The 17,897-nt window shown below is 40.8% G+C and overlaps 1 protein-coding gene across 12 annotated transcripts in view; it reads left to right on the top strand.

Moving 5' to 3' along the window:
* Window positions 1-17,897, top strand: part of DOCK10 (dedicator of cytokinesis 10) — a 144,253-nt gene that overhangs the window by 57,403 nt on the left and 68,953 nt on the right. For all 12 annotated transcript variants that reach the window (XM_072933220.1, XM_072933222.1, XM_072933221.1 and 9 more), the window contains exons 3-4: window positions 6,495-6,584; window positions 14,553-14,635. In XM_072933220.1, coding sequence (XP_072789321.1) covers window positions 6,495-6,584; window positions 14,553-14,635 — 173 coding nt within the window. The remainder of the gene's footprint in view (window positions 1-6,494; window positions 6,585-14,552; window positions 14,636-17,897) is intronic.

Raw genomic sequence — 17,897 nt, 5'->3', positions numbered from 1 at the left:
GGATTGAGAGAAGCTAAACAGAATAGATTTCCTCTTTATTGTTAATTCCTTTATCCATTTTGCACATTTGTCAATTTATGAAATTGAAACTTAGCATTACAAAGCTGACTAGACATATTGTGTGCTGTCAAAAGGCCCTTGAGCCCTTTGATTTAGAGTAACTGAGCTCAAGTTCATGGAGCAAATCTTCTCAGTGAAAGAAGGATCTTGTCCTACTGCTGAAGACCTCTGTCTGTCAAGCATATTTTCATATCCTTATTTTAATTTTATTTCAAGCAATTGTTGCCTGGATTTTTAGAAGCTAGTTCTATTTTGTGTCCTCTGTGTTGTGTTGCAACTATTTGGCATAATCTATTTGAATTAAAAAAATAAGAATAAAAAATAGATTAAGACAGATGAGAGAGATAGTTGCATGGTAGAGAGGTGGTCTGTACTCACAGGAGATCAAAAGCCATGGTAAGTAAGGTCCATATCTTTGCAATAAATCTTTCTTGTGTTTGTTATCTCCTGTTGAAGTCAGTGTCAGTGGCAAGAGCCTATGTCACCAGACAGGACTGCAGGGTTTTGTCCCAGGCAGGTTTTCCAGTTGCAAAGTATCTATTTACAGTCCTGATCCTTCCTGCTGAAATAATACCTGAGCACAAAAGTCTGGGTCAGCCATTTGAGTAGAAAGGGATCCACGTCTGACTGAATTAGGAGATGCCCAGGCTGGCTCTGAGTGGGATTTAATGTGATAATGCCTGAGGAAATGGTGGCCAGTTCTGTTTAACTGCTAATGATTACACTTGCTGCAGACTTCATGTCTCAGTGTTGATACAGCCCCAGTTTGGGCCTGTGGGTGAGCACATCCTATGGGCAGTAGTCTTTTCAGAGTAAAACCCTAACCAAAAGAGTTGGTTGAAGTAGTGAACATAGGAGAAAATTCTGCTTTTAATAATGATTTCCTATTTTTGGATCTGTCGTGTTCACCACGTACGTCAGTTATGGGTGAATTATTGTAGCTGTTGTTTCATCTCAGATTTGTTTCTCTTTTTGACTTGCATTCAAAGAAAATGCTGTTATTCTCATAAGAGCTCTGTGGTCATCTCCAACATCTTATGTGAAGTCTGTGAACAGCAGAGAATTCTTCATCAGTCTGAGCCTGATAGACTGTATTCCTCCATTCCCAGCATCTCCACAGAAGGGTGCAAGATGTATACATTACAGATGCCTTCTCTGGTTTTATTCCAGTTGGGGAAAAGATATTTCACTTCTTTTGTAGCCATGCTTAATAATCCCTTAAAAATTTTAAAAATACTTGATTCATACCAGTTCCACTTCTTGTTTTCTTAGCAATTCCTTCCTTGTAACTTGTTTGCCTGCCTAAAGTCCATTTTCCATTTCAGAAAAAGCATGTCAGCTCAGCTTCATTTTTCACCTATTCCTGGATCCCGTGAACAAATTTCCCTTCTCTTGCTGTGCTGTGAAACAATGGCCAGTGGAAATTTCTGCAGCGATACATCAGTACAGAACTTACACTGTACTTGGTGGTGATGAGAGGGAGTTGATGGGCTTCCTGTTGCACCTACAAAAAGCTTGGTGATGATCCTGGTAGTTTTGCATCCTCACCACTGTGTTGCTGTGCTTCCTTCACCTTCTGTTCCCCAGACCTGGCCACGCTCTCCTTGACAACTGGAGCTGCTGCTGTCTGGGATTCCTGGTTCTTTCTTCTCTGCTGTGTTTTCCAGAAAGGAAGCCATGCAGGAAGTGGTACACCTTCCTTCATGTTGGTCTCACTCCCACCTTTAACTTTTGACATCTTACTGTTACCTGGATTTGTTGTCATACATCTGTACTTCTGCTCCTAAGCACTGCTATACATCCAAACAAAATACTTGCTGTATCCTTTCATAGGTATTTTTTGTCTTTTCTCCCATCCTTTGGAAATTTACTGAACACCCAGCAGGCTCTTTTCAAATCTGCAAGATCTGAAGTCTTGCTTAAAATCACTTAAAATCACTGCTGCTCTTCCTTCGTGGCAAGGAGTGCAGGCAGAATCAGCACTCCTTTGCTAATAAATTTTCTTGTGTGGAGGTTTAGTAGCTAAATAGTTAATACTATGTTGATAAATATAAGTTAATTATATTAAAAAGGTAGATTAAAGTATTTAATAGTCACTTAAATTTGTATGGTACAAAAGCCTGTTAAACTCTCTGGGTCATGAAAATTTGTTCCTCCTTTTCATGTATGACTTTCCTAAATCTGTTTGAAAAGCAGAACTCGGACTTTTTTTAAACTATTTGTATAAATATGGCTGAATGCCTGGTTTTCAACCTGCAATAGAAACAATAATTCATTGCCTAAATTTAGGACAGGTGGAAGATGGCAAAACTTGCCTGCATAATGCAAAACCTATTGAAGTTCAGTTTGATATGCTCCTGACTCTTTGGGCTTCTGAAAGCCCGCCTGGGAGCCTGTTCCCTCCAAGCATCACGGAGGCCTTAGAAGAAGAGGGGCTGAGTTGTGAAATTGCTGTACTTGCCATCACTGCAGGCATGATTGTTTCCAAGCTTTTATTTTTAGCTCTGAACAAAAGCCAAAATCTCCCTGTTTTTCAGGTTGTGAAACCTCTGCTTTCTAGATGCTGTGCAGGGACAAAAGTTGTTCATTTAGATACAGAAGTTCATAACAGAACCAGATTCATCTGTAAGGGGAGGGAGCAAGACAAGGACACTGTCTCAACATGAAATGTATGTGCCATAGGGGCAGCTGGAAGTGCAGGTCTTGGAGCCTCCTTGGAAAAAACCCTAGAAACCTGGCTGTTATTTCTAAGATCAGAAGAGTTAGAGTGGTGAAATCATGAGTTATTTAAAATAGCACATGATTTAGCTCCCCCTTTCCATGTGAGTATCTTCTCATTCTTAGAGGAGCAGAAATTGAGTCCATTTCTCTCGTGATTAATGGGGTTATGGCTATCCTTGACATGGAAGTTTGCATGGGCTGGCAGGAGCAGGACAGTGAGAGGTATCTGGACTCCCAGGGAGGCATACCAGCTGCCTAAGTAGAGAGAGCTGATACAGTCAGCAAAGCAAGCTGTGGGCAAAGCACAGCTGCTCACACTGAATGTGATTCAGGGAGTGGTGGGGCCAAATCTGTCCTTTAAATGTGCTCTGTTCCTGCTTTCCTTTCTCCTTGGCCCCACACAGGTGGTGAGGTCTGTGCTGGGACTGCAGCCTGTCAGCAAGCCCTGTGCCACAGCAGCCTCTGCACCGTGGTATTTGTACAGCATAGTTGCATCTTAGCCTTCTTTTTTTATTTTGATGGACTGTGTCATTGCACGTTTTGGTAACATTTAGTAAATCTCTTTACTTGGATGAAAGTGGGGCTGAGCAGCTTTTCTTTAGAGAGCCTGAATTTCAGCATTACCAGGGAGGAACATGTCAGCCCATGTGTGGTTAGGTCTCTCTGAAGGGCAGCCTTTGCAGGAAGTAAATATTGTTGTTGCTGCATCCCTCTAAAGATGTAACCACTGCTAACGTTCTTTCGGACTAAAAGCTGTTCAGAATAGATTGAGACTGAAAATGCTGGAAATGGCTAATGGAGTTTGAACTCTATTTTCAAATGCTAAATTCACCATGCCACTGGGAAGTAGTCACTGCCTGAAAACATTATTCCTAATTAGTGTTTGAGAAGGAGCAGTATTAACTTATCTGCTTCACTGTAGAAGTTGAATGTGGCAAGAGAAGGTGCTTAGTGAAATTGCACCTTAGAGATCCAACACCTGGGGCCAACATCTTATGCAGATGAGACAGCCTGGCAGTGCCAGAAATCATGGTTAGATATAGGATATTTATATAAAATAAATTTAAAATAATTCAGAAGAATTATAGACTTGAGTACTTTAGGCTGATACCTGCATTATTTGATTACCACAGTTTGCATGCACAAATGAAAGGGTATTTGGTCTCTGGGTTGAACAAACAATCGCCATGATTGCCTAAACATTAGAAAATTAGGCTAAATTCACAGCACACTTGTAAATACTAAATTCTCTAAATAAAATCTCTGATTTTTTGGATGACTGTTTCAGAAGCATATATTCTGTTGTTGAAATCTAGTTCTTTTCTGAATAAAGCAGTTTTGGTGAATAATGCCATGCCTGATCAGCCTTTAAGTGCGTTTAACTTTGAAAATAATCAACTATGAACAGGAAGAGCCTTTGTGGCCAGCCTTTTGCAGCTAAGTGGTTAAACATAACCAATTCTCAGAAGGGAAGTGCTTTGTAGTTTTTAACACAAGTTTAAATATAACAGTATGCAACATTTTCCATGTCCCAAAACTTTGTAAATAAACCTATGATGCTCTTTGTCAGTCTACAAACCAATAAGCCTAGTGTTACCTAATTTCTCAGGTTTGTATTGCTCTATGTCTTACCTATAAAAAAAAGCTACTTAAAACTACTTTCTGTGCAATGCATGGAGCAGGCAAGTTTTGCTGTGGGCAAGCAGAACAGGGCTCTCTGAAGCTTATTCACCATCTTAAAAGGTCAGTGTGAGGTGCAGGGTGCATTACATCTCTTCTGTGGCCTCCCACTCTACCTGAGTCTGGGGAGAGCAGTGGCTCTTCAGCAGCACTGTGTGTGCTGGGAGGATGGTGTTTTGTGGCTGCAGGGCCCAGCTCTGGGAAAAGCTCCTTATTGTGGGCCACAGGGGCACCCCAGGATTTCCAGCTGTGCTCAGGGGTTGTGTCTTGTCATGACTGCTTAAAAACTTCACTGCTTTAAATGTCACGTATGTGTGAAGTAAGAGGAATAATAAGGTAGATTTCAGAGACTGCTGGGAAGTCCCTAAGCAACCAAGAATTCAGACATCTATTACTAAGCATGGTCTGAAAATTCATACTTCTCTATCTTCTGTCTCTTTTACTCATAGACTCAATGATTGTGTAAATCACTTCATGCAGGCATTGGTAACACAGCGGGGTAGAGCCCAGGAACCCACTTGCAGAAAACTGTGCTCAGTTTGTCAGAACAATGGGATTTTTTTCCCTTTCTGGTGTCTATGGGGCCCCCATCACTTTTTGTGAGAGCCATGGTTTAATCATATTGTATCCTGAACTCTCCAGATGAAGCAGAAGTTTGGGGAATCCCATGATGTTTCTGCCTGAGTGATATGTGCTTTTTTTTCATAACTACTCATGTGGAAAGTGATGGAGGGAAATCAGAGTGGTTCATGTAAACTCTAAGGAAAAATGCAGTCAGTAATATCCAGGCACTTGTTGTGTAGAGTTTGGGTGCTTCAGTTAATGGAGAGAAAACCTCACCTATTAGTCTGAGGGTGAGGATATGGAGGAGAGCCTCCAGGGATGCAGTAGGTACTGCAAGCTGCTTCATGAAATTAGTATGTGGCAATTCTTCATATTAGGCAAGTTGCATGCCCCAGGCTTTCCTCTGGAAATCTTGGGTCTTTCTGTAATGGAAGAGAAAATGTGTTTGGGTGGCCAGATTTGTCTGGGCTTCAGTCCGTTGCTATCTTGGATGACAGAGTTACTCCATTGTAACTGAGAGTATAATCCTGGCTGCTGGGCATTGATTTTGGTTGTTTTCTCCTCTTATGGCACAAAAAATGAGTGGGACAGATCTGTAGGTTGATTGGAAATACACCAAAGCTTCCTCTTGTGAACCTTTTGTGAAGCGGCTGCCTTGGCCGACCCCAGCACAGTGCCCTGGTCACACAGGCACTGCTGGTGGCCCTGGCCTCTTGCTGGCTTGCTGGGAGCCAAGAGAAGCTTGGCTCCTTGTGAGAACTTCAGGATATCCACTTCTCTCTGTGGTTTCCTGCTCTGGAGCCTGACAAGACAGCTCAGCCAGCAGCTGCTTTCAGAAAAAGGGCTTAATTTTTGGAGGCTGGAGGAGGCTGCAGGCAGTGCCAGGAGTCCCTTGTCAGCCCTGTCCTGCTGCCTGTGCCCACAGGTGGGAATGTCCCTTCAAGGAAATGCTGCCTGGATCTCCTTGCTTGCCAGCCATTGAGCTGACCTGTGGCACTCCTTTTGCAGCTTCCTGGGGCGACTCTGCTCCTCTTCTCCTTTCAAAAGAGTCAAAGCTTTTAGTTCTGTCTCCACATTCCTCGCCAAAAAGGCATGAGGTGGAGAAGGGAAGTGGAGGAAGCAAGTATCACTGTTGGATTTGGCATGTGTGTCTGGGAGAGGATGTAAGGAAGACGTGACTTTTTTTTTATCAGAAACCTCAGAGACTGAAGGAACTTTGCTTGGAACAGTTTTATTCCCAGAAATCTACTTGAACACTGTTCTTGCTCATAATTAATGCCTTAGCTGATAGTATTGAATAGTGTGTGTGGGCAGGAGCTGGGTTGCAATTGTTGGTATGCATGTGTGTTGGCTGCACCACAAACTGAAAAATGCAAGCCATGATAACAAGGTTCTTAACCTCTTCCTAAGACAAAACTGCTCTTCTGTTTGGCTTTGACTAAATTGCATATTTTTTTGTTTATTTTCAGATAGACACAATTTCACTGGAAATCAGGACACTGTATCCTTCTGTACCTGAAGATGCAGAACAAAAAGCAGAAAATTTATTTGTTAGAGAGGTGAGTATCTAATTTTAAATGAAACCAAGAGTTTGGAGGAGGTTTGCTATGTTTATAATGAACATCTTTTTTCTTTTAATATGCTTTAGGTGATTTTAATCAGGTTTGAATTTTGAAGGCCAGTGGGAAGGGGGAGGGTTAACAGCATGTCTGCAGCTGCCTATTGAGAGTTGTTTGTATCTAGAAAAAATGTAAATGCACTGAATTAGCCTGTCATTTTACTGTTTTGCAGCTGCATTCCCTGTCACCACTAGTCCACTGATATTGATGTTGGTATTTTTACATCACTGCTAATGATCGGTGATCTGCATGTGCTTTGCCCTGTGAAAATATTGACACCTTTCCAAAAATAGGTAGCCAATTGGCACTGATTTAGACTCTTAGGTGTTAATACAAGGTATGTATCTCATTTGGAGGTGTACATGTCTGGAGTAGGTGCACTGTGAAGGGTGCATAGGGATTTATATTTACTGTCAGTATTTAGAGTCTGTTTCACTTTACCGAAATAGCAACAAGTTCTTCCTTTAAAGTTAGAAGCCCACCAGAAGTCAAAAATTGCTCTATCTTTAAAAACTCCCCATGGTTGTATTGTTTCCATACCTGATCTCAGATTGTAGGAGAAGATTTCTCATCCTGCTACCTCAGGAATATTTTGTGTTGTCACTGGTTTTGTCATTTTGAAGGACTTTAGAGGAGCTGGTTGCACTGTTCGAAGGAATTTGCTTTAGATGGTCCCCAGAACATTCCCATCGTTCATTATAGATGTGCAATATAGCTCACCATTTGCATTTAAAAAGCAGGTTTATGAAACCAAATTTTCAGCCAGCTTTGAGAAGGAGTTAAATTCCAAGCACTTATGATTAGCCCATAATGTGATGGTTCTCAGCCTTTTTTTCACAGATTGGGATTTTTCACACCTCATTTCTGGTCTGAAAAGGTATTTCATATGTACTATAATTGCAAGAGGAAACTGTGGAGGGAAAGTCGGCCACAGACAAGCACAGGGATTAGAAATCATTAAGTCAAAAATTAGGCAAAAATGTAGCTGTTGAATTGTATGCAATGTGACACTTTACAGGCTGGCCCTGTTTCTTTTCAGCAGGTCTAAAAAGAGCAATAATAATTTACTGCTGGCTCAGTTTGCCTACTTGGCCATCTTTGTTAATCTGGCAGCAGTGTTAAAAGATAACATAGCTTGTGGAGTTATCTACCTTCCCAGAAGCCTCACTGCCCTTTCAGCACTTCAGGGTCTGCTTTTTCTTTTAAGGTTCCACAAGTTGCAAGGCCAGCACTGTGCTCATGGCTGTGCAGAGAAAGTGGTGGGTCTAAAAATGGAACATGGTGCACAGTGCCTGGGAATTGTTACAGCAGAGCACGCCAAGGGGATGCTAATGGCAACCTGGTAAAGCACATATTGAGTGCATCTATTAGCTTTCTCTGCAGTACCAGTGAGCCAAGGGGAGGGGGAGAGGGGAGCAAAACAGTGGAAAAAACAGTAATACAGGGCTAAGCCTGTGCATGGAAGAGTGGCAGGGTAAAGACCCTGTTTAAAGTAGTAATGCATACATTCCAATTTGCCACAAAGCCAAAAATGGTATATATATACACAATAAATTAAACTCTATGAAGAGGGTGGTTTCCTGTCCAAAATTAGGGCAAAACTGAGCATGGGGTTCTGTGAAGATCTGTGATGGTAGTCCAGGGCAGCAATTGCAGAGATGTTACTGCCCAAGCTGCAGCCTGTTGTGTTCCTGGCAAATATTCAGTACTTTGGGATAGATGTACAGGAGTGGAGTTGGTGGCCTTCATTTCTGTCTTGGAACTGTGAAAAAGCCAACTCTTTGCTCACTGAAGGAGACTTTCTTCAAATATAACACAATCTGAGCAGTGAAGGTGTCCACCTTGTGCACACTTGACTGACTGTTGGTCTCCTGGACTTGTGGCAACCCAGGATCAAACGCCTAATTCCTGGTGAGACTCTGGGGAATGTCCAGCTCCATATGCTGAAGCCGTTTTGGTATCAGCTGTCTCTGCTCACCGTCTCAGTACTTCAGCAAGTTGAGACAAAGACATGGAGCAAGTTGGTGAGCTGTAACAGAAGGATCTGCTCTTGGAGCTAATTGCCTCCATATGGTGCACTGTGAGGATGTGGTGCTGAAACTGTTTAAGACCTCAGATCCATGATCTCATGTCTCATTCTTCTGGGTGCTTTGTGGCGTTCAGATGGTCTTGTCTACAAGACAAGGTGATTTGAAAAGAGTTGTCAGAAGTCTGTGATAATGCCTTAACATCCTGTCTGTTTCTTCCCAGCTGTGTTTCCCACTGGTGACATAGGAAAGCTTTTCCTCCACCTCTAGCCCTTTCATTGCTGTAGCCCTTCAAGGATGAGGGCTTTTTCCCCAGCCATTACCAAAATCCATACAAAGATACTGTGAGGATTTGATCAGATTTCTCTTCTTCAAGTAACCATAAGCAGTACTCACAGTACTCCAGGAGGATCAATTGCCTGGGCAGTATCAGTTTATGGATCCAAAAGAGCTGACAAGACAGATGGAGACAGATGAGGCTGATGTTGCTGAGGAAAGCTTTCAGTATCGATGGCATTTGATGTTGTCCACCCATAGCAGAATGTTTCTGCCTCTGGTTGTCTATTCAGTTTTGGATTCCTCAGGAACTCAAAACTTTCCCTATTGATGATATTGAAATGTTATTGCAATGGATGAGGCAGAAGAATTGACTTTAAATAAGATGTCTGACAACATCAGACATTCCTATACCTGTAGTTGTATTAGGATCTTTTCCTTGTGGATATTTTCCACTTTAGCTCTTCTTAGGCAGGACCAGCCTGAGGAACTAAGTCAGGTTCCAGGAAAGAAGTTTCCAGAAACTTCTAAAGCCAGAATAAAATTGTCTTCAGTGGTTTGTTGTTTTAAATATTCCTAACTTCCTTTATCATGCTGCTTCCTTCCAAATTCTGATTTTTTTCATTCCTCACAGAGTTTGCTGCACATCTGCTGCATTAATGCCAGTCAGCATTGTCCTCATGGTCCATAATTTTGGCCAAAAGAAACATTCACTTTACTAGAAAAAAAATTAATATCTTCCTTATCTATAATAAAAACATTCCTAATATCACCTTTTCTAAGTCTGTATCCTGCATATGAAGATCAAATGGGAATTCTTGGGATTTTCCCCACATTTCATTTGTAAATATAAGGGGATACTGCACTTTGCTATTCAAAGTTACATTTAGTTTGAGAAACTTAAACTTCCTAATTATTATGTATTTAATCTCATATTGGTTTGCATCAAGTCAGTATTTTCAGGTAGAATGCAGGCATGGGCACACAAATATATGCTGTTTGTGTGTGTGTATCTATAGGAATAAAGTTCTAGGTATATGTAAAAAAAATGCAGAAAGTAAATAAATATTAGTTTTCAACTCTCCTTTAAAAAATGAGTTCAAGACAGATGATCCTTCCAAAAAAAAAAAAAAAGGTGCTATGTGGATAAGTTTTTGAGAAACATGTTTGCAGAGGGGCTGGCCCGTAAATGAGGAGAGGTGTAGGAGCTTTACAGGGGCAGGAGGTGTGATCTTCCTGGGTGGGAAAACAAATCAAAATGAAATAATAGTGTAGAACTATTGCAATTTTGTTCAGTAAGTGATGTAGTTAATTTTGTCTGTGATAATACAGTGTTCATGTGGGTGTCTCTGAACTTTCCTGTTGAGGTTTTCTAAATACAGGAGAGGGAGTTGTCACTTGTAGTAAGCTTGCAAAGCCCTTGCTACTCATCTGAGGGAGTTTTTATTTGATATTTTCAGGTTGGGTTTTAGAGGATCTGAAAGTAATTATGAAACATGAGTTTTATTAATCACAATGTAAAAAAGCCACAGCCTCCTGTATAACTTCTAAAAATGATGGTGTGCCATCATTTGTTGATTTCTGAGGCTTTTTGATTTGCAGGCTAATTTGCATTGTTCTTACCTCTTTCCAAATCAGACTAAAGTGGGAACTCCTGTTGACAATGACACCCAGAAAGTTTTGTTGTCGTTCATCATAGTGTAAATTTCCCCATCTCCAAAATCTAAGTTTTTTCAGTGCTTGAAAAAGCTGTAGTGTCAGGGCTGGACATAGATCATTAAAGGATAGTGCATCTTTTGATAGCACAGAAGATAAATACTTATTAAAATGTTTGATACATTAAAGTAATAGTGTGTTTCAATGTTTTGGCTTGTTACTTGTCTGAGTCACTGGATTTTACGTGTGAAGTGTTATTTTGGGAACAGTTTTGAAAGCCCCAAACCAAAGGCCCAGGTTGGCAGCAGCCGCTGGTAACGCTCACTGGGCTGGATTCTGACCCGGGGTGATCTCAGCACCTTCCACGTCCCCAGATCCCCACACGCTTCCTTCCTTTGGTGTCGCAGTGAGGTCAGAGGGGAGAGGGGAGGCTCTGTGTGCAGGGCTGTGCACGTCTGGAGCCACCTCTGCAGCTTCCCCTGCAGCGCCGCGGCTGCTTCCCGCTCCGGAACGCCTTGGCTTTCTGTTCTGGGCTCCTGCGTGTACTTGCCCTGCCCTGTTCCACCTCAGGAACAGCCACTCTGCATCCGTCAGGGCACAGGGCTTCTCTGTGCATGGAGTTCCTCTGCAAGGAGCCCACTTGTTCCACTAATGACTTTAGTTGCATCTCTATTTCTGAGGGCCACATACTAGTGCTGTCTTAGAGGGGATATAGACAGGGAAATTGTTTCCTTTTTGTTTCCTTCACTTCCCTCTTTTTTTTGTTTTTTCATTTTGTTTGTACGTGTTTTTTTTTGTGGGTTGGTTAGTTGGTTCTTTTGGGGTTTTTTATCCCTCCAAAAGGTTCCTGTCTGTTGCTGGGTAAATCTTTCCCAAACGTCTTTTTCACAGTGGTAGCCATCATGCTGTCATCACCAGAACCAGAGATAAGAAGTTACACGTGGAAAAAGTCTGCAGGATTGTCTGTCCCTGCAAGGAAAAATCAGGCCATCTGGGCAAAAAAAAAAAAAGAAAACAAAAAGGAAAGACCTTAGTTTGATAGGGCCCCTGGGAATGGGCTGTGCTGCCTGCCTGGTTAACAGAGCAGAAGAAAGTTCATGCAAACATGTGCCAAGCCTCCCACATCCCAAAACTTCCATTTCTCCGTCTATATTTTTCCTCCCCCACAGTTCACTTGAGCTCAATAGCCCCTGCATTGGTGCCTCTGTTCTTTGCCAGGAAGTATCCAGCTCTAGCCTCTTAATGAAAGCTCTGCCTCTAGAACTGTTTTACTTGCTCCTCAAATCAGGTTTGCAGGTATTGTTCCTCATTGCTAAAACTTAATTTCCGGTAATAATTTCCAATTTTAAAAAAGCATTCTAAGTCAGTACAGTTGGCAGAAGTATTTAATTTTTAGTTGGGATATTCTGAAGAGAAAATATTTTTTTGATGTTACTATTTAAGTTAGCTCTAGTTTCCCCACAGAAGCTAGTTCAGGAGCAGTGGTAGCTGTTGCACGGGGTTGGCTTGTCTTTTGTGAATTTATTGAGTGATACTTGAATGTGCTGCTTTGTCCCCTTGGCTTTTTATTTTGATTAGCTTTTTCTTGGAGGAGCACAATAAACCTTTATAGTTACAAGCTAAAATACTGTGGCCTGCTTTATATGTTATTCACAACTGCTTTTTAGAGCACACCAGCCTATAATGTTTGCAATAAAAGCCGACATTGAGAGTTTTCTGTGGGCTTTAATTGCATCTATTAAATAAAATACTTAGTAATGAAAGTACCACAGGGGAAAAGTGGTCCTTTCTGTACAAGGTTCACTTGGTTTGCATTTGCCAAGGAAAAGGGGAGTGATGTGTGAATTGGAGGTTCTGGGCTCACCCTCACAATGCCCTGTGAGCTTCTCCTTGGCTTAGGTAGAATAGAGTATATGTTACTCTTGTAAGAGTATTCTTATAGCCTAGGTAACTGTCATACACATTTAACACAAATACAAGAGTGACAAGAAAGTTTGGTGTGAAGTGTTTTTGTTGGTTTTTTTTTTTAATTATCTCTGCTTTCAGAGGCCAAGTGCAAACAATGCTGGAATGGTTTTCAGGGGTAGCTTTGAACCTGACCCTGGCCAAGTGCAGAAAAAGTCAGTTATAATGCTGTAATATTGTCTTCATTCTTGGAGAATATGTGATTATATTGTCTAATGGTCACACTTTATTCTGCATTCTGTAAAATAATGAGGCCTTGTATCAGGTGAGAAGGTAGATACTGGATTCACATGGAATGTGTTTACTGCCTTTGGTGGTGCTTAACTGCTTGGGACAGAAATGCCTGTAAATGTGCATCCACTTCCTTGCCACCTTTTCCACACTCTAAACCAAATAAAGATGTCACAGAAGACTTTGAATACAAAGAAAATTACTTTCTAAAATAATTTATGGCTACATACTCTGCCTATTTTGCAGAAGATTTAGAAAAAGAGATCTGTTAAGCCACTGCTGAGTAATCTAGACTGCCCATCTCAGGTTTGCTCTGGCAGCCTGCTAATCCCCTCTCTGTCCCTCTGAGGCAGAGAGCCCTATGCAAGCAAAGAAGTGCTCCCATGGGCACTTCAGAAGAAACTGGGAGTGAAGAGAGGGAATACTCCCAGATGAAGCAGTCAACCTTTTTATACTAATTTATAATTGTCATTTTATTCTCTTTCTTTCTACCTTTCCTGCAGTTTTTGGTATTTATACACCATTGATCCATCTGTTATTCCATTCTGTTTGACTCCTGGAGTCTCAAGCCTTTCTGTGAGACTCTCTTTACTGTTCCCACCTCAGATTCCTTTCAGTCCTGCTGCTTCTTTCTCTACTGTAGATCCGCCACCATTTTCCTTCCTGATGTGCCTCCTTTTCCCTGTGGTCTTGGGCAGCAACTTCTACTTTTGGATTCTAGGCTTGAGCCCTCTCTTTTTTCCTTTCCATCTCAGGTGGGCTGGCACAAATTTGCAGGTGGGGTGCAGGGAGAAAATAACACAATACTGTGGTGAAATCTTCAGCATAATGTACAAATATCAGTTTGCAATTTACATTCTGTATGAAGCATTGCTGGAAATTCTGACATAGTGTCATTTTTCTTGTAGATGTGCACCTTAGCAATAACTGTACATACTTCATGCATCTTGTTGTCTTTCAAAATGTCATGTTGTCTTTAACTGCATTGATAAAATTTCTGCATCAAATAAATTGCAGAAATATTCTGGTCTATCTGACAGCACAGACAAGCCCTTCTGTATAGCTCAGGTTTGGCTTCCTTATTTAAGGGAGATTGATGTAATAAGAACAATTTTCAAAGGTGAATGCAAAACCAGCAAGAAAATTTTTAGACAGTGAAAACTAAATGATGATGTGACTGAGCAAATTCAGTGTGGAAGGGAAGATGAGACTGGTGAAAAATTATGGTCCTATTAATATATTCCTGAATATTATTAAGAGGTTAAAGATCAATCCTGAAGGGCTGAATAAGAATTAGAACACTTGTACTGCAACAAGGGAGGGTAAAAAGAGTAAGGCAAATGTATTTACAGTTGAAGGCTTAGGTAATGAAACAGGATGCAAACAAAAAATGTGTAATCAGTGTCCATGGAGGAAGTCAGGCCTAAACTAGATCACGTCTTTTGAGGCAGTAACTATATAATTTAATGATGCTTCCTAGAAAGCAGATGAGAATCAGTGAAGCATGTTAAATTGCTATCAGCTCCCTCCTCCATCTTGTGTGATTCAGTGCATTTGATTTTAAAGGGAAATTGTGCTTCAAAATATGGAAACATATGACTCTGGCTTTCCTTTAAGAACTGAGCACCCAGTTCTGAAAGAGAAGAATATGTTCTCTAGCATGTGTGCTGCCCTCAACTTTATTGGTTCTCTAGCCTTCTTGAGTCAAAACCCTTGTAGTAATTCTATTGTTGTTTGTGTTTCTTCTGTTTAGGCTTGTAAATACTACAGTTCCCACTGGCATGTTGTGAACTACAAATATGAATCCTATTCAGAAGACTTTCGACACTTACCACAGTAAGAACTCACATAAGTTCCCTTTTCTTTTTATTTTTTTTTTCTCATTAGACTTGTGTTATTTGCTAAGCTTCGTCCATATTTGCACTTTCCTTTGTCTTCTAAGCTGTGCTTGGTTTACCGTATTTTTAGTGCCTTGCATTTTTAAAAAGGGGAAGCAAAGGTCCTTCAGAAAAGTTCAAGACTCTGCAGAATTCCCTGGTATCAACAAACTCCATTAGTGCTGACTAAAATCCTTACGAGTGTATTTGCGTTTTCAAAGCACAGTTGATACAGGAGAGGTGGCTTTTCGTTTTCCTTAATAATGCATAAATGTCACTCTCCTTTCACTGGGGTTCATTCTACCCTGTGGAGCAGAGAGTAGGATTTCAGTGCTTTGTGGATCCATCGTACAGGAGAGCTGGGTGCACTGATGGTACAAGGCTATGGAGGTGTGCCAGTGTCAGGGTAAGGGGCATCTTGCCTGTGCTTGGAGGCACATGAGCATGAAAATCACTGGAAAAGTGCTGGGAGGAGCAGGAACGAGTTCCTTGATTTGAGTGGAAAGAAATGAAGAATCTGGTGTTCCTACGTGCATGAGTTTGTAGCCATACTCTTGTTTCTGGAAGGTTTGTGTCCTGCCCCTGAGGAAGGTTTTAGGGTTACCAAAATCACCAAGTGCCAGAATGAGCTGTTTTACTGCCTCCTTTCATGGAGTTTAAGTCATTAAAATTACAATACTGGATGAAAAAGGTTTTTACCTGCACCTAAGACAGGAATGAATGAGTGCTCCAAGCTTGGATTGGATGGAAACTAGTGCTAACTGCATTGCTTCAGGAACTGAAAAAACTCATAAAATTGAGTCTTATGGCCCAGTTAGATGCTATGTTCAGAGGTTTTGCACTGCAAACCATCCTTTAGATCTGTATTTGCTCTTGTAAGTAGGTATTTTTATGAGTAGCATACCTGGTAGTACAAAAAGCCATTAAGAGCAGTTTTGCTAATCAGAGATTATAAACACACCCTTTTTAAGGACCCAGCCTGCTGATTGGTTTATAAAATTAATGTATTTAGTGCTCAAGAAAAAGAGTTGTAGCACAGCAGTTTTCCATTTAACCTTAAATGTCTTCACTCTTATGAAATATGCATGGGGCAGATGTGGGTGCATTACTATGCATAAAAGTACATTTTAGCTGATTACATACATCCCCTTCTGCAAAGGATATTTTAGTGTGGTGCTTAATGAGATTTGCTTTCATGGGTTCATGCTCCAGGAGTACCAGGGTGTCTTACATCTTTCTTTTTCCCCCCTCCTAGCACAAACATTGTACTGAGGATTATACTGACACGAGATCTTGTGTCTCATAAGGAAGGTCTGGGTGCCACACTTGATATTTCAGATGCAAAGTTATACCAGGGGTTGTCTACATTTTGTTTGGTGGAAACTGCCATGGCTTTTGAGCTTAACGTACTTTTAACAGATCTGGTTTGAGATCCACCTCATTTCATATTGTTTCCAGCCTCCTCTACCTTGATTTGCACATGCATGTTACAAAGTTTGGTGTTTTGGTCTAAAACCTTTTCAAGAAAAATAAAGAGACATGATATGTCCTGGTCATTATGCTGTATCTCACTGTAGATAGTTCTGGGTCTTTTTACCACTTTTTACTTTTTTGTTCAATTTGAAGAAACCTGCTGTCATACTTTAAGAAACCTGAATATATTCTTGTATCAATCCCTTTATAGGAAGACATTGTATTGGCAAACACTGAATGAGTGTTAAGTGTTAACATTGTGGGAAAGGAATATCATTTACAATACCAGTTATAACTGTGGCTAAAGTAATTCCCTTCACTGAGGGTGTGCTGAACTTCCCTGTGGGCTTTTCCATGCAGAAAAAAAGCATATTGGGACTCAGCAGCTTTCAGCAGTGCTGAAGGACTTCATGCTTGGGTGTGCTTGAGGCCATGCTGTGCTGGGTCACACAGTTGTGCAGCGCCTCCAGTAATGGCTGCATGGTGTAGCAGATTTTTGTCAGAGTTGCTCCAGCTGAATGCTGACCCTTTCTGATTGGAAAGCAGCTGCTGTGGGATGCTGAGCACCCAGGGCAGGCAGCGAGTGCTCAACATGTCCAACTCAGCGCTGCTGTGGCACCAGGACAGAGCTCAGCACCTTGGGCATGACAGAATCAAAATATTTAGCAATTGCTTTGGTTTTTCTCTGAGTGTGTTCCTCTTTGGAGGATTTTCTCAGCTCTTTCTAAGTCCTTAAATTCCTCTCTGTGAGCTCTCACTACCTCTTTTACACCATGTTTTATGCTCTGTGCCGGTGTGTTCTTGTTTCTTGAGCAAGTGGACGGGTGGGAAAAGATCAGGGGTTGTTTAGTGTCTGCCTGGGAACAGAAAGAGCCATTAGCAAAATTTTTGCTGCTGTTTATAGAAAACCTGGAACACTTGGTAAATATTTCAGGTCTGATGCCTCTTTTTTGTTAAAGGTGGGATTTGGCTTGAGAATTTTGGTTTGGAGTCTTTTCAGATGGGAGTGTTTGTGTAAGAATTTTTAACAGCTGCCCTTGGTTGCATTGAAAAACCTGCAATGGGTTTCCATCACCAATATTCTGACTGTTGAAGCTCTACAGATGTCAAAAATGCCAGTAGATTGTAAATGTTGTTTTATTCAAAACAGTGATCAGTTTTTTGTAGTAAATAAACTGCAAAACTGGAACAAACCAAAGAGGGAATGAAACACTTTTCTGTTCTCTGTGCACTTGTGGTGGTATGGGCACATCATGGGAACACTGGTTTTGAAATGGGGAAAATGAAGAGGAGATAGTATTGCTCATTACTCTGATCTTCCTTGTCTGTAATTTGTGTATGAATGAATAAAAATGAAAAGGGTCAGTTATCTTTTTTTTTTTTTTTAGTTCTGGAAAAGTCAGTCTTTCTAATAAACAATAGTTTTTAGCATGAAAACTTTTTTAGGCTTTCATATCACAGCTGAAGGTTTTCAATATGAGATTTGTAATCTTTAGGAATTTGAAAACAGTACTGGAATTTCTCAGGGCACTGAAAAATCTATTTTTTTCCATTTAAAAATACCCTTGAATTTTTATTGTATATATTTGGCTGTTACTTTCTTCTTAATTCTGCAATATGAGAAGTATTATTGGCATATATACGTTATTCATGTGCTTGAAATTAAGCAAATGCTTAAGTGCTTTGCTTTTTCATATTCAGTTGTGGGTTTGAGTATACAGTATAAAGAACTTAAATGGCATCACATC

Source organism: Taeniopygia guttata, chromosome 9 (assembly GCF_048771995.1).
Source record: "Taeniopygia guttata chromosome 9, bTaeGut7.mat, whole genome shotgun sequence".
In the NCBI taxonomy this organism is placed as follows: domain Eukaryota; kingdom Metazoa; phylum Chordata; class Aves; order Passeriformes; family Estrildidae; genus Taeniopygia; species Taeniopygia guttata.
The sequence above is the reverse complement of the archived record's forward strand: the minus strand, read 5'-3'. Positions and strand labels throughout refer to the sequence as shown.